Source organism: Anser brachyrhynchus (genome assembly GCF_964034855.1).
Source record: "Anser brachyrhynchus genome assembly, chromosome: Z".
In the NCBI taxonomy this organism is placed as follows: Eukaryota; Metazoa; Chordata; class Aves; order Anseriformes; family Anatidae; genus Anser; species Anser brachyrhynchus.
In genome coordinates this window covers 8,919,601-8,933,712 of record NC_137697.1, presented here as the reverse complement: position 1 = coordinate 8,933,712, position 14,112 = coordinate 8,919,601, and the positions used below count along the sequence as shown (strand labels likewise).

Genomic DNA, 14,112 nt, shown 5'->3' with positions numbered 1-14,112 from the left:
CACTTCTGATATAGTTGATACCATGGCTTTCTCAAAAAAATCAAACCACCATTCTTTCCTTATGCTGAGACAATAGTTCAAAATGTTAGTTGTTTGCTTTTCTTTGCGGGGGGAGGAGGTTGTTGTTTTTTTTGTTGTTTTGGGTTTTTTTACCCCTTGGATCTGGGATCTGTAACCCAGCTGTGTTCATATATACATATGTCAGGAAAATAGATGGAAAAGGCAGTAAATATTTTATTTGTTAATATCTTGTATACTTCTGAAGATGGAGATTCCATAACCTGAAGGCCTTTCTGACATGTATCTTCATCTTCTGCTGTACTAAAGAAATTTAAAGATCTTTGTCACTAGTATTTACAGACATTGTTGTGTGTCTCCTATGACAATTTTTTAATGAAGGAAGTTCCTGTGAGGGAGATAAATGTATTCTTAGCCACATGATTTTGAAGTCATAATGCAGTTTATAATTTCCATTTTCTTTTTGGTAGGTCATACGTGTTGTTTACGTTTTTCTGAAGCCTATCTGAAAGATTGTGGTGTTAATGTCAGTAAAATATTTTAGGTATTCCAAAAAGTAATATTAATCTTGGTTTAAGTGAAATTCCCAGAGAAAAGTTCATATGAAAATTCATAATATGACAGCAGCGTTTATTTTACAGCCTAGGCTGCAATCTGAGATGGACAGTATACTTAAACTGTTTAAGACGAATACTGAATTTATTTTTATTGTTAAATACCTTTTTTAATTCCAATTACCAGAATGTCTACAAAATCAAAACATTTTGATAAGAAGGAAATTAATTGTGGGAATTATTCTCTACCTCATTTGACTAAAGATTTTAATGAAGTGGAACCATTTGTTCAGGAGGAGTTACATGTAACATCAGAAAGTGAAGGTTTGTTTTTATGCTATATCCTTTTACTATAGTCTGACATATAAAAGTTAGAGTTTTTCCCAAGTATGATTATATGTTCTTCAGTTTATTTAAACAGAAATGGAAATACATTTTCATTGTTCTATTGAAATTATTGTATCAGTTCTATATTATAACTAAATTTTATATTATTTTTTTCTCAATACTTTTTCTGATCAGTTTTGCACTATGTAACTTATTTTTACTGCAGAAATTGGATATATTAAAGTATTTAATTCTCTCATTTACTTTCATTCCAAAATATCCATGACAACATACATAAAATATGATTTGAAAATCATAAAAGAAGCAGAGGTTAAATTTATCATATTCCTACCATGGAACTAAGCTTTTTTTTTTTTCTTTTTTTTTTCTGACACATATGATCAGTAGTCATAGCACGACTTTTGAATTTGCTGAGAGGTCTCTCGAGTGGAGTAATGTAACCAGCTGACAGAAATGACAAAACAGTGCTCTATGTCATGTAGTTTTCTAATTTAGAATAATTTTGTTTATTTTATAGAGTTCTTTGAGGAGCCATATGAAACTCCAAAGAGCTCCAATAGCTCTGTCAGGATCAAACCTGGAAAGGTAAGTTACCATCTTGCATAGAGGAACCAAATTAATATGAATACTCTTCTCAAAATACCCTGAATTCCTCCATATACTTAAAAAATCACAGGCCTAAAGGATTTGGAATCAGTGAAAAATTTCCTTAACTAAATCAATAATGAAAGTCACAAGTAATTAAACAGTAGTAAAACAATATCTGCTGTAAGCACTTTTTAAAACCGATTTTATGCTTGTAATGCTAAATGTGTGTATGCCTACATAAACAGATATATAATTATATACGCATAAAACTATATATAAATATATACAATTTTTCATGTACACATACATATACAAAACTAAAAAAAAAAAGTCTTCTGGCTTATAGAATTTTACATGTATTTTCTTTACAATAGCTAGCTGTATTAACAACTTTTTTCTTTAAAAATTTGTACTGACTTTGAAGCTGTCACAGGGTGACTAACTAAAAACTCTGTGACTTGTTTGCTTGCCTGCCTGCTTTTAAATTACATGTATAAAGGTGTGTGTTTTGTTTGTTGATGTCTGAAAACTTGGTTTAGATCTGTAAATAAACCTTGTTCTTATGCATCATCTTCAGTCATAGTTCTCTAGCCTTTGAAATAGGCTAAAGACTACTATGTTGAAATGTGAATTGCAACAGCATAAGCGTAGTCTCTGGAAGTACTCTAGATTTCAATTTCTTAGTTTATGAATAGTTTGCATATATAAGGGTTGTTTACCTATTTTCATTCTTACCTAGGAGGTGCAAGACTTCATTTACACAGTGCTATATGTGGATATGAATTTGAAAATAAAAACTCGTAATACTGACTTGGAAAAAAAAATCTGCATGAATCATTAAGATATCTCCATATTTCTGAGCTGTAGTGGCTGAGTAATCAAAAGTGTATTTGCCTTAGGCTAATAAAATAAGAATTCATTGACTCAGAAGGGGAATATAAAAATTGACATGTTCAGATGCATCTTTTTATATTCCAGCACGTCTCCATTTCAGATGTAGATAGTCTACAGGACGATCAAAAGGTGGAAAAAGCAAAGGAAGGAAAGTCTAAACATAATGCGTGAGAGATTTTGTTTTGTTTTGTTTTTATTTCCCTTTTAACTTTGTTTAAAAAATTTAAAGTAGTTTTGTTAATTGTCGAATTCAGTCAAGTCTTAATGGGTTCTTGTTCCTTATAGCAACAAAGTCATAACCTGAAAAAAACATTCAGTTATGTTCTATTCCACATACACAGGCATTTCACATAAACAAAGTGCTAGGTGGATGAGTGGTTAGTTTAGTAATGAACAAGTAATAGAGGCATGATTTGTGGGAAGGAGTAGTATTTTATTTCCGGACAAAGTACATAACTGGAGAATAGCTGGAAATAATAGCTGGAAAAGCCTTCAGTTTTTCTTCCATCTCCAAACTAGGGGCAGTGGCTTTGGATTAAACACTGCTGTTTATTTTAAGAAATTTAACAGCTAAATTGTAACACAATTTAGAAGAAAGAGAGATTGGTGTCTAGGAGGGAGAAGGTGAGATAAAAATGGTTGTGGATGATAAGCACATTAGCTCTTGAGAAAGGGAGGGAGACATTTTGCACAACTTAAAAACTCAAGAAATTTGCATCGTTTTGGCATTTTTAAAATTTCATGTAAGCTACATGTAAATTTTAAAATATATCTACATTTAAAATATAATGTACATAAAATTATGGAAACAGTTCATAAATTTGACTGTCACGTCATCAGTTTGAGTTGTTTACTACTTAGTTTGATTTCTCTGAAGGGAAGAAGCCTTCTATAAGCACAACATTTTTTTGTTAATCATGAGAAATATTGGTGTTTTGAGATTTTTTCATTTAATGAGGGAAAATTATCTACCTGTTTTTATTATTTTGAGTATCTTTCTTTATAAATCCACCAAATTTGTTTATAATGAAACCTTTGTCTCTGATATACAGTGCCTAAATGTCTTAATATTTTTTTAAATCTTAATTATAATGTCATATAAATCAATACTACTCTGTTTGTAATGTTTGTTAACAACTATAAAATGGCCTAACTTTAGAAAATCTGAGAATACAATTTCAAGAATAACTGCACATAAGATGCTTCTCAAAGGTTCCTTGTGATGCTGGCTTTTCTTTTTTAGGAATACAGGTTGTAATCATATTAACAATATTGCTTAAATAGGATTTTCTCTTCTTTTGTCAAATCAGATCAACTTAGTTTTTGCCTGCTGTTTGTGCGAACAGCCAGAACTTTTTCAGTGCTTTTGTTTGAGTCAGTTTCTGATTGCTAGGGAGACAAAGCATGAATGTCAATATTTGCCAGCTCAAATTGCAGCATAATGCAGTATTTGAAGCAATGCAGTTCAGTATAGCTCTGATCATGGCTTAGAGGTATAATTTTATATATATATTTTTAATTTTATATATATATATGCATATATACAAAAGTGTGTGTATATGAAATAAAAATAAGCAGCACATTATTGTAGTATTGTAGTATTTACAATACTTTCTTTTAAAATTTCTTTTAGCACAACTGAGGTAGCTACTAGCACCATTTCTAAATCATTCTCTTTAGAACAAGATTCAGAAGTTCCTGGGTAAGAAAAACCTATAATGTTTTATACAGTTAATAATAGACTATGCCTATTAAATTATCAGCCTCAAGTAACATGTGTAGATTTGATTACAAAGTATTTATTCCTGCAAACTGTAGTACTGAGTAGCCTTTCCTGAAATGTTTTATGCCATAATCCTTGAGGATCACATACTCTTACATTTTTTTCCAGAATATCACATAAATCAAACATACTAAAGTAGCAGTTCAGAGGTACCAGGTTTCACAAGAAGCGATACTCTTTTTCTTTTGGTTATGGACAGAATATTTTATTATTATTATTGTTATTATATTATAGTGATTCTATAAGACTACTATAGATATATTACATAAAACATGAACAATAGTATTATAAATATATATTTTTGTTAAGTGATGAAAACATGCATGTCCTTCGTCAACTGCTAAATAGAAGTATTAGGTTTATGCTTATGCATGTAAACATGGAGAATGTTGTAAGTGGGAAAAGGCATCAATAGTCAGCTTTTGTTTCTAGAATAGTCCTGTATGAATTATTTCAGCTTACAGGAAGATCAGATGTACACATCCCTTTGTATTCTGTTTTCTGTCTCTAGTTTCATTTCCATTTTAAGTTTTTCATGACTTTTTTTTTTTTTTTTAATTAAAAAGCTTTCTCCAACTTCAGGATTTCATACTATGGTTATACATTCCAATTGTCTTCCAAAAGAAGACATTTCCTTTGCCTTTTCACACCTATTACATATCCAAAACCTTTTCAATATTACTTCTTAACAAGTGCTTTACACTTCGGTTTTATTTCTTGATATTCTTGGATGCCATCCTGTTCAGTTGTGAGAAGTCCTTCAGAGTACCCCTACCAAAGACAGCAGTCGAGATAGTTGAGAAAGAAAGAGTTGTGTTGTGGGTTAAATTCTGATGATATGGATGAAGCCCCTCACTTTCTTTTTAATGTCATGTAAATCCTAACCTTCTCTACTTCATTTAAGTACTTAATCTACTTAAGTCTTTACCTTCTATAAGATCTAATTATCTCTGTGAGTAATTGGAAAACTAACTATATTGTATCATTTGGTGCATGCTATTTTAATTGTTTTCTTATCTGCAATTTTGTTGTTGGCTTTAATTCCAGATAGATAAAAGCACATTTAATCATTTAAATGAAAGTAGATCTGCCATCTCTCACATTTTGGTTAATAATGTCCTTCTCCATTTTCTCTCACCTTTTTGGTTTTATGATTAACAAACCCATTTTCTGTCACAGTATTATCTTCTGCCTGTATCTCTAGCAAAGTTAATGTTTCAGATAACCCTGTGACTAAGAATCAGGTAAATCTTATGTCTTTACTACTGTTTTTTGACTCATTATATTAGGAAGCATTAGGAAAAAAAAGTCGTATGTGCTCTCTAACGAAGATTGGGCAGTATTAATTGTTAAATTCTTTACTATAAATTAATTATGCTTTAGAAAAATAATGATTTTTTAAAAATGTTCTGGATTGATTTAAGAAAACCTAGCATAGGTTCTGAACTATGAGTGTTTCTAACAGTTTTGGTTTTTTTGTTCTGTTCTTTAGTAATGTAGAGGTTTCTGTAAGTCATAGTCAGCCTTCTCTGGCTGGTATGTCAAGTACATCAAGCGTTGTCTCCAATACTTCCATATGTGCAAAAAAGCAAGACATCAAGAAAGAACTCCCTACAGAAGAGAAACAAAACACAACAGAAACTGTCAGGCAGATGCTTCAAGATGAAATGTTTAAGTTAGTTCAGGTGAGCATCTAAATACTGAAAATGGTTTTCACAGTATAAAATTTTATCAAACAATGGGAATAGTTACTGTTTTAAGGTATTTGTTCCCTTTAAAAAAAAAAAAAAAGGCAAGATTTCCAGTTCCAGGTAGCTACTGTGAAAACTTATTTGAGGGTTATTTTTTTTGTTTGTTTTTGACTCAAGAAAATGAGTAATATAATAAAGCTCAGAGTGCGTTCTAGTTCACATAATTGCATAGGTTAGGAAAGATTCTGAAACTGCAATAACTTTGTGGCTGTGCTAGAAATTAATTTTTGTTAGTACATTCAAAGAATTCCATGTAAACTTAACCTAAACTTCAGAAAAGAAGTGAAGGAATTTGTCTGGGTTTAGCATAACCTTTCTGTGGCAGGTATAGTCCTGTTCAATAAAGTATCATGCGAATGAATCATCATTGAAACTTACAGATATTGTTTATTTTGACACCTATATTAACAAGATAGTGAACAGTTAGAACATAGCGTAAAGGTGTTATTTTTGCCAAGATCCCTGTTAAAGTTTTTTTTTAGCATTAATTTTGTGTGTGTGCGTGTGTCTATCCAGCTACAGCAAATCAACTTCATGAGTTTAATGCAAATAGTCCAGTCATCCTATGCCAACTTGCCAAATTTGCAACAAATTTTACAACAGCATCAATCTGTTCACCTGGAAGGAAGCCAGACTGTACACAGGGCAAAAGGAAATGGCTCTGGAAGATCTTCATGTTCTCCTAACGGTTTTCTAAAAACTGAACTGCCCACTCAAGAAGATAAAGGGAAATCTGATCAAAAGAGCTCAGATTTTCAACCAAGGGATAGTTTAAGAGATGAAAGCAACAATGGCAACATAAGAGTAAGTAAATCAGTGCGTCATTTATGAAGACAGTTCTGTATATCTGATATGTTATCTGTCCTGTTAAATTACTAAATCTTTTTGTAGTGATGGCAGTAGACAAAAAAAAAATATATATATATATACCATTTCTGTCCATACATAATGCATGGCCGCTATTTCGGGGTACTTTTAAATGCTTTTTTCTTTGCTTTTAGAATCATCTGGATATGTATGTTTCTTTAAGCCGACTAGAAAGCCACAGCAGAGAGACAGGATTTATGCCACCATCTCAAGATTTGCATTCTTCAGCCCCTGTTAAACAAGTTCATCTCCTAGCTCCTTCCTCAGATGTTCAGAAAACACCCAGGCTTATCCCTATTGCAAAAACCCTGAATTACTCAAATGAATTTCCTTTGCTTAAACTTGAATCAGGTTATCATTCCAAACCAGCATTTTTATATCCACTAGAGATGTCATCAGCTTTTGGTAGACCACCCCGAACACCACGAGAAGCCTGGAATTCATCAGATTCTTTATGGAACCATCAGTCATCATGCACGTCAAGAAAGAACAAGTCAACAGCACATTTAAGTATGAGTAGATCTGACCCTGAGATCCCAAGGCAAATACATGAGGAAGAGAAAAGGTGGGCAGAAACTGTGCATGAGCCACCTCCCAAACACCTAAATACAAATCAGTATGAAGAGCAGCAAGAAGTATCATGTCAGCAGCAGTTCTCTGGTAATGTAAAAGTGGGCAATAATACAATGATCACCCAGAACCTGGGTGGTATTCCACTATTGCACTTGCAGCTTGACCCAGTACCTAGACTTCCGCCAGTTATAGGACAGCCAATCACAACTGCTTTAATACCTGTTAAACCTGTAACAAAGGAGACTGAGTGCAGAGAAACATTCCAGCACACAGGAATATCACTGCTTCACGCCAATTTACTTCAAAAAAAGAAGGTACTAGATTTAATAATAGATTTTTCTAAGTTGCAGGTCTTTTGCAGTTTCATGGTTTCTAATTAATCAAAAATAAATTAATGTTTCCAGATTACAGCAGTTCTTTTGTACGGGCAGAAACATAGTGCTAAAAGGCTTGGGAAGAAAACCTTGTCTTACAGATATTGAGAACCTGATATTTTGAAAGATGTTCTGACAGAATCTCATACGCTCATCATTCCATCTGAAAGTAAATGCTTTTCCTTGAAATCTGCTTCTTCAGTCTTTGTCCTCATTGCACACTTCCTACCTTCATCCTCAACCAGAGACATTAGCAATGAAAATATTAGTGAAATACATGCTGTGGAGAAAATTTGTGTCTTTTAGGTTACTTTCTGGAAATAGTTTACACATGTACATGTTACCTCTGGTTCTGTTTAACATCACATTTTCACTCCATAAATTGAGTTGTGTTTATATAACTGAAATCCCAAACAGGACCTGTTCAGTTCATTCAGGATAACTGGGTTTCTCCCTGATTCCTTTATCATTGTTTCATTTTTGCTTATCTCTGAACACTTCCAGGTGCCAAAACTCATTCCACTTCAAGATGTCATTGCATTTGAGCAGCGCCACCACCATCATACTTTGACCAGTACATTCTATGGACAGGGCCAAACCGAACCTATCCAGTTACTAAAAACTGATATTGAACCATTTGAACCAAGAGATGTGCAGAACAGTAGAAAAAGGCAAGCCAAACTTTTAAAGTGGGTCTTAATTTTGAAAGACTGTCTGTATTGCGTATCATTATTGTTAGTTATAATCTTCAAGAAGGAAAAGGTTATACTGTTTTAATAAAAATTAAGATACAGGCTCTGATTATGACTCCAGACAGTGGCCAGGAAAATTCCAGCTGAAGGGATATTTTATTTTGTTTTACAAGCTGTCTTATTCATGAATTTTGAAATTTGATTTATACTTTGTTAATTGACTTCACAAGCAATTACAACAGTTAGTTTAAGTTGCATGTAACTTACTGTTCACTTCTTTTATAATGTCAATAGATACCACACATTTCACAGATCTGTGCCTTCCCTGAAAGAGTTAATGGCATCATTGCATCTAGAACAGAATGGTTGCTTCTGATTATGATGCTTTTAACTCTGGTAGTTGGAAACAGACTCTAAGATGAATGTTTCACACTAAGGTGAAAAACAACCAATACGTAGGTAACTGCAGCTGCAGTTTAGAATTTTAGTAGTTTTGATATTATCAGTTGAAATTCTTAAGGCTACAGTTGTCTTATAATCTACTCATCAGATACCAAAGACAATTGCAACTTTTTAAGTAAAATAGTTCATTAGATAGCTTGAGTAATAACAGAGGTTTGTTTCTTGCTGGAATATTTCTTAGAGTTTCATTACAGACATTTTGTTTTGTAATGATTTTTTATTATTATTATACACAAAATGTAGGTACTTAATATTATCCAGTGTGTAATATTTGGTATGACTAGCTTATAGCACCTTTAACAGATTTTGGTCTAACTGTTGAATGTTTCTGAGTTCTTGCAATGATTTCAGGTAGATTTCTGGTAGGGAAAGTCATACTTTGAACTCTGTGCAGCAGTAGTATTTATCTTCTCCACCTTTATTTCAGTGTGTATTTCTAAATAGTAATATTTCTTAGAAAATTACAGATATTCCTATTATTACAGTGTGGTTCTTATTTTTATTTGTAATTAATATGTTGGCAGACAAAAGAGGCGTGATGAAAAACAAATGAAAGAGGAGGAAAAGAAGAAACCAACTGTGTCCTTCCATCCAGATGACTCCATTATCAGTATTAATGATACAGTGATGGTTGTTGAATCAGACACTGGGGTATAGAAAAATGTTTTTTCTTTGCCTTTTTCCATTCAAATATTAACAGAAAATAAAGACAAAGGAAACTAAACTAAAACAATCATGTATATTTCTTCCAGGCTCTCCCCTAGAAACAGTATACATTTTTCATTTGTATTTCCTGTAAATAACAAATTTGTGATGGAAAAAGTATTCCAAGGTTGTTTTTGTTTTTCCTGGGACATGACCTTTCCTATTTAGAATGGGTTATTTTGACATTTAAAATTAAATATACACACAAACTCTAATTTCAAAAAAAAAAAAAAATAGCATAGCAGTACTTCCAGGAGAGATATCCCAGGCACCACTGTTTTCACGTGAGGCTAAATGATGACAATAGAAGAGTCAAGATCGCGAGCAAGAATTCTCATTTCTGTCTTAGCCAAGCCACTGAGAAGAGAAAAACCTTCCTCAAGCTGGGTTTTAATTTATGCATTTCTGTTTGTTTACCTAGCTTTTTTTAATATGTTTTAATATCTTTGAGGGTTATCCTTGCCAGTACCAGATTTAAAGCCAGGCTTTTCAGTACCCAGAACAGTAAGCTTTATTTCTCATCTATAACATTCCTTCTTTAAGACTTCTCTGTTTAGCACAGCAACTGGAGAGCATCCCCAGGGCTAGGAGATGTTAATTATGATACAGCAGAGATAGCATATGCTCAAAGAAGAATGAGGAATTTATATTACTGTCACCTCACAATTACTGCAGATCACCCCAAAGGTATATATGGTAATGAATTTTGCATACTCTTTAATTCCACTAAAAAGGAATGGATCAGAAGAAAAAAAAAAGAGGGTAAGAAAAGTATGCTACAATGATTTTGTTAAAATCATTACTCAGGGGAGGTATATTGGAAAATTAACAGCATCAAGAAAACCTTTAATTGGGACAGGAACTATCTTTTAAGTTAATTCTTTTTCTCCTTTTATTAGGATCAAGAAGCAAAATCTACCTCTCACCTTCAAGATAATGTTTTCATTTCAGTAGGCAAGTATAAATACTTGTAATGCTTTGAGTGCTTACAAAAATCAAGGAACAGAAGTTTGTTAGATTTCAAAGAAAATTTCTATATTAAGTCAATATTAAAATGTTAATAAGTCAAACTGTGTAGTCTTTATAAATACAAGCTACATTGTGTATTTATGGGTTCTTTCCCCAGAAAATTAGGAAATCCTTTCAAGGTGCACAATAGATACTCAGTCGTCTTTTGGGTTAGTCAATTTTAGGGAATAGGTGTAGAGAGAAAAGAGGGCAAATTTAAGATTAATACCAAGTACAGAATCACAGAATGGCTTTGGTTGGAAGGGACATAAAAGATCATTTAGTTTAACACACACACCCCAAAATGGACACGAACACCTCCCACCAGACCAGCTTGCCCAAAGCCACAGCCAGCCTGGCCTTGAGCACTGCCAGGGATGGGGCATCCACAGCTTCTCTGGGCAACCTGTTCCAGTGCCTCAGCACCCTCTGAGTGAAGAATTTCTTCCTAATGTCTAATCTAAATCTACCCTCTTTAGTTCAAAACCATTCTCCCTTGTCCTATCACTATACTTCCTGACTATGTGTAATCTCAGAATAATTCTTCTGAAGATTCTAGAGGTATTTTAAGTTTTCTTGAAAATAAGTGGTAATGTTTTATTTATGCCTATAAACAATGGACTGCAGGAAAGAGTAAAAGTATGCTGTATGAATATTAGTAACTATTGCTCACAGTGATTTCTGTTCATGTAATTAATCAGCAGAATGTTGTAAACAGTGATTTTATGTTCTAAATGTTTCATTTGTTTTAGAAGGTTCTTCCAGTTTTATTTGGCAGCATATTCTAATTACATGAAACTTAAGACTCCTATATTTAAAGGAAACTCAATGTATACAGTATTTCTAGCTTGCAAAAAGAAGATTATGGCTATAGAAAGAAGATTTGCTTCCTAATACATTAATTCGGCACAATATTTAGTCCTACCAGGGGAAAAAAATGCAATCCATTCTCTGAAATTTGGCCTTAGAGAAATGCTGCCCTGCAAAGCTCTAAAAATATCAGAAATAAAGGTATACATGTCATAAATATTTCCATCTTTTTGAAATACGAAACGAATGGTTGTTGCACAGCATATTAAAATATTCAAAGACTACACATCCAAACTGAGCCTTGATTTTAATTCAGTGTAGCATTGTAAGTTTTGGAACAGTTACATATTCGCAGAAGACAGATAGTACAAACTTTTCTTAACACCATTCATAAAGTATACGTAGAGATAAGACTATCAGAAGTGCAAAGAAAAATCTATTGGGTCCCCTAGTTCTGAGCTAAAATCATTGCTTTTATAGATTTCTAACTAATGCACTAATAGGCAACTATTGTGTGTTACTGCATTTTAGACAAACTGGAGGAAGCAATTACTACTCCAATAGATCTACATTACATGGCTTCTACAAAAAAAAGGCCAGCAGAAACTCAAGATGCAAGTACAAATACCCATCCAGGTAAGTGCTACCTGTGTGGGCTTTAACGTTTTATTACCAAAAAAATGTATTAAACTAGAAGATATTGGAATGTAAATAACAATATTAGCTAAAATAGTTAAAAATGTTACTAATGCAATTGTGTAAGGGACTCCACATGCTTCTGTAAGTCACTTCTGCTGTGACTTTTTCTGAGAGCTTTTTTAATTGCCTTTATCTAAATATATTTAGACAATGTTTCACATTTGATTGAAATCGCTTCCCTACCTCTTCCCCCCAGCTTTGCTTTCATCATGAGCTGGTAAATCAGAAACATAAGTTCAAATGATGCCATAAGTGTCCTTCCTTAGATTCATGCATTTTGTTTTCTTTCCCTATCAAGTGCTCAAAACATATAAGGATGTTGGAATCAGTGCTGGAATTGAGGTTTCTGAAGTTCGAAAAAATGAGTCAACCACATCTGTTCACATGCCAGGTGTGGCTTCAGGCTTTGTCTATTTCATTTGTTGTTGTGGAAGTCTATAAAAATGTTGCCATCTTAACATGTTTTTTATAGGAGTTAGCTTAATGCAGGGTATTGATAAGATTCTAATTTATCCTATTTCTTTCAACCAAACATTAAATAATTATAATCCTGTTTAGGAAACATTTGGCTGTGTCTTCTTTAGTACAATGTACCTATGCTTTTGTATTTGTTTATTAGGAGGTATATTTACAGGTTTTAGATTGGTTTTAGTGCTGCTCAATCTTGCAAAATTTTACTCCAGTCAAATTTCAGTTCAGTTTGTAGAATACAAAGTAGAAGGTAATTTTTATTTTGGGCTAAATAATGTATTTTGTTTTGTGTTTTGCCCACACAAAAATCATAAATCCATGATAAATTGTGCTAAATAAGATTAATTACCTAAATATTTTCCTCATGCTAGCATACAAACATATAAATTTTTCATTTCTTTTAAAATTCAACAGCATTGTTCCATTTGGAAGATTATTTTACTACATAGCATACTTTGCAAATAGCTAATTAGATGTCTTTCTAGCTAAGTAGTGTCATTTATTTGGATCAAGTCAAGATACAGTGATTTTTTCTAACCATTTAAGGTAGAATTGGAAATGAATAGCAATTTATACTGCAGCATGTTACTCTGATTTTAATCTTTTGAATATTTTTCTGCTAATTTATCACCAAAATGAAAAATAACTAGTGATCAATTTTGTTAGAAGCAAACATTAAAGAAATCTATTGATTTATGTTTTTTATTTTCATTTAAGAAAAAAGCTAATCAAAGCTTATCTTGTCATTTAGAGAACTCAGACCTATTTCCAAATAGTCTTCCAGAGTTTCATGGCTTTTACTGCAAATATAATACTATTATTCATTTCCCATAGAATCATCTAATGTCCCTGAGTTATTACCACCAGAGATGTATATAAACCTGAGGTTCCCTGGTGAAGTGAAGGAGAAACCTTTACCATCCTTTCTGCCTGATGCACCTGACTTGGTTAGTGGCCCAATTTACACAAGGTTTAATTATAAATATACCATTTGTCTTATCTCAGTTGTGTAATACTGTGGGGAAGATTGTAGTAATTTTGTCTCTGAAACAGGAAGTCTCAACTCAAAGTGGGAAGAGTAGACACAGGGAATGATTAAAATGTACTGCTCAAAACACATGCTGTATAATTCTTCATTATCTTGCTCTTATTTAGAATGAACATGAATATATCAGTGTGATTGACATTGAAGGCAGTGACATCCTTAATGATTTACCCATGATACCTGAGTCAGCAGAAGATATAGGTACTACAGAGCAAATTGAGAAGTTTGAAATTCCATCTACTGCAGAACTTCACCACAGGGCAGCTTCTGTTACTAATGCAATTCCACCTGAGCTGCTACAGAAGGAAGGTAAACCATTGTATTTTTAATCAGAAAAAAAGCTACGCATTTTTATTATAATATCTTGCCTCCCTACAGAAAATACTCAGCCTTTCCCAAATCACCTCCTGCTTGTTTTCTTATACATCAAAACATTTATAAATTTGACTTTTGTGCTGATTCCTGCCTGC

At 32.8% G+C, this 14,112-nt stretch overlaps 1 protein-coding gene across 5 annotated transcripts in view; it reads left to right on the top strand.

Annotated features, from left to right (window-relative positions):
• Window positions 1–14,112, top strand: part of CPLANE1 (ciliogenesis and planar polarity effector complex subunit 1) — a 63,881-nt gene that overhangs the window by 34,420 nt on the left and 15,349 nt on the right. For 4 of the 5 annotated variants that reach the window (XM_080572854.1, XM_080572855.1, XM_080572857.1 and 1 more), the window contains 14 exons: window positions 760–896; window positions 1,438–1,505; window positions 2,487–2,569; window positions 4,036–4,104; window positions 5,678–5,870; window positions 6,453–6,740; window positions 6,938–7,690; window positions 8,255–8,421; window positions 9,429–9,555; window positions 10,509–10,563; window positions 11,959–12,063; window positions 12,425–12,517; window positions 13,432–13,544; window positions 13,753–13,951. In XM_080572854.1, coding sequence (XP_080428980.1) covers window positions 760–896; window positions 1,438–1,505; window positions 2,487–2,569; window positions 4,036–4,104; window positions 5,678–5,870; window positions 6,453–6,740; window positions 6,938–7,690; window positions 8,255–8,421; window positions 9,429–9,555; window positions 10,509–10,563; window positions 11,959–12,063; window positions 12,425–12,517; window positions 13,432–13,544; window positions 13,753–13,951 — 2,450 coding nt within the window. The remainder of the gene's footprint in view (window positions 1–759; window positions 897–1,437; window positions 1,506–2,486; window positions 2,570–4,035; window positions 4,105–5,677; window positions 5,871–6,452; window positions 6,741–6,937; window positions 7,691–8,254; window positions 8,422–9,428; window positions 9,556–10,508; window positions 10,564–11,958; window positions 12,064–12,424; window positions 12,518–13,431; window positions 13,545–13,752; window positions 13,952–14,112) is intronic. The other variant, XM_080572856.1, reaches the window with a different exon arrangement.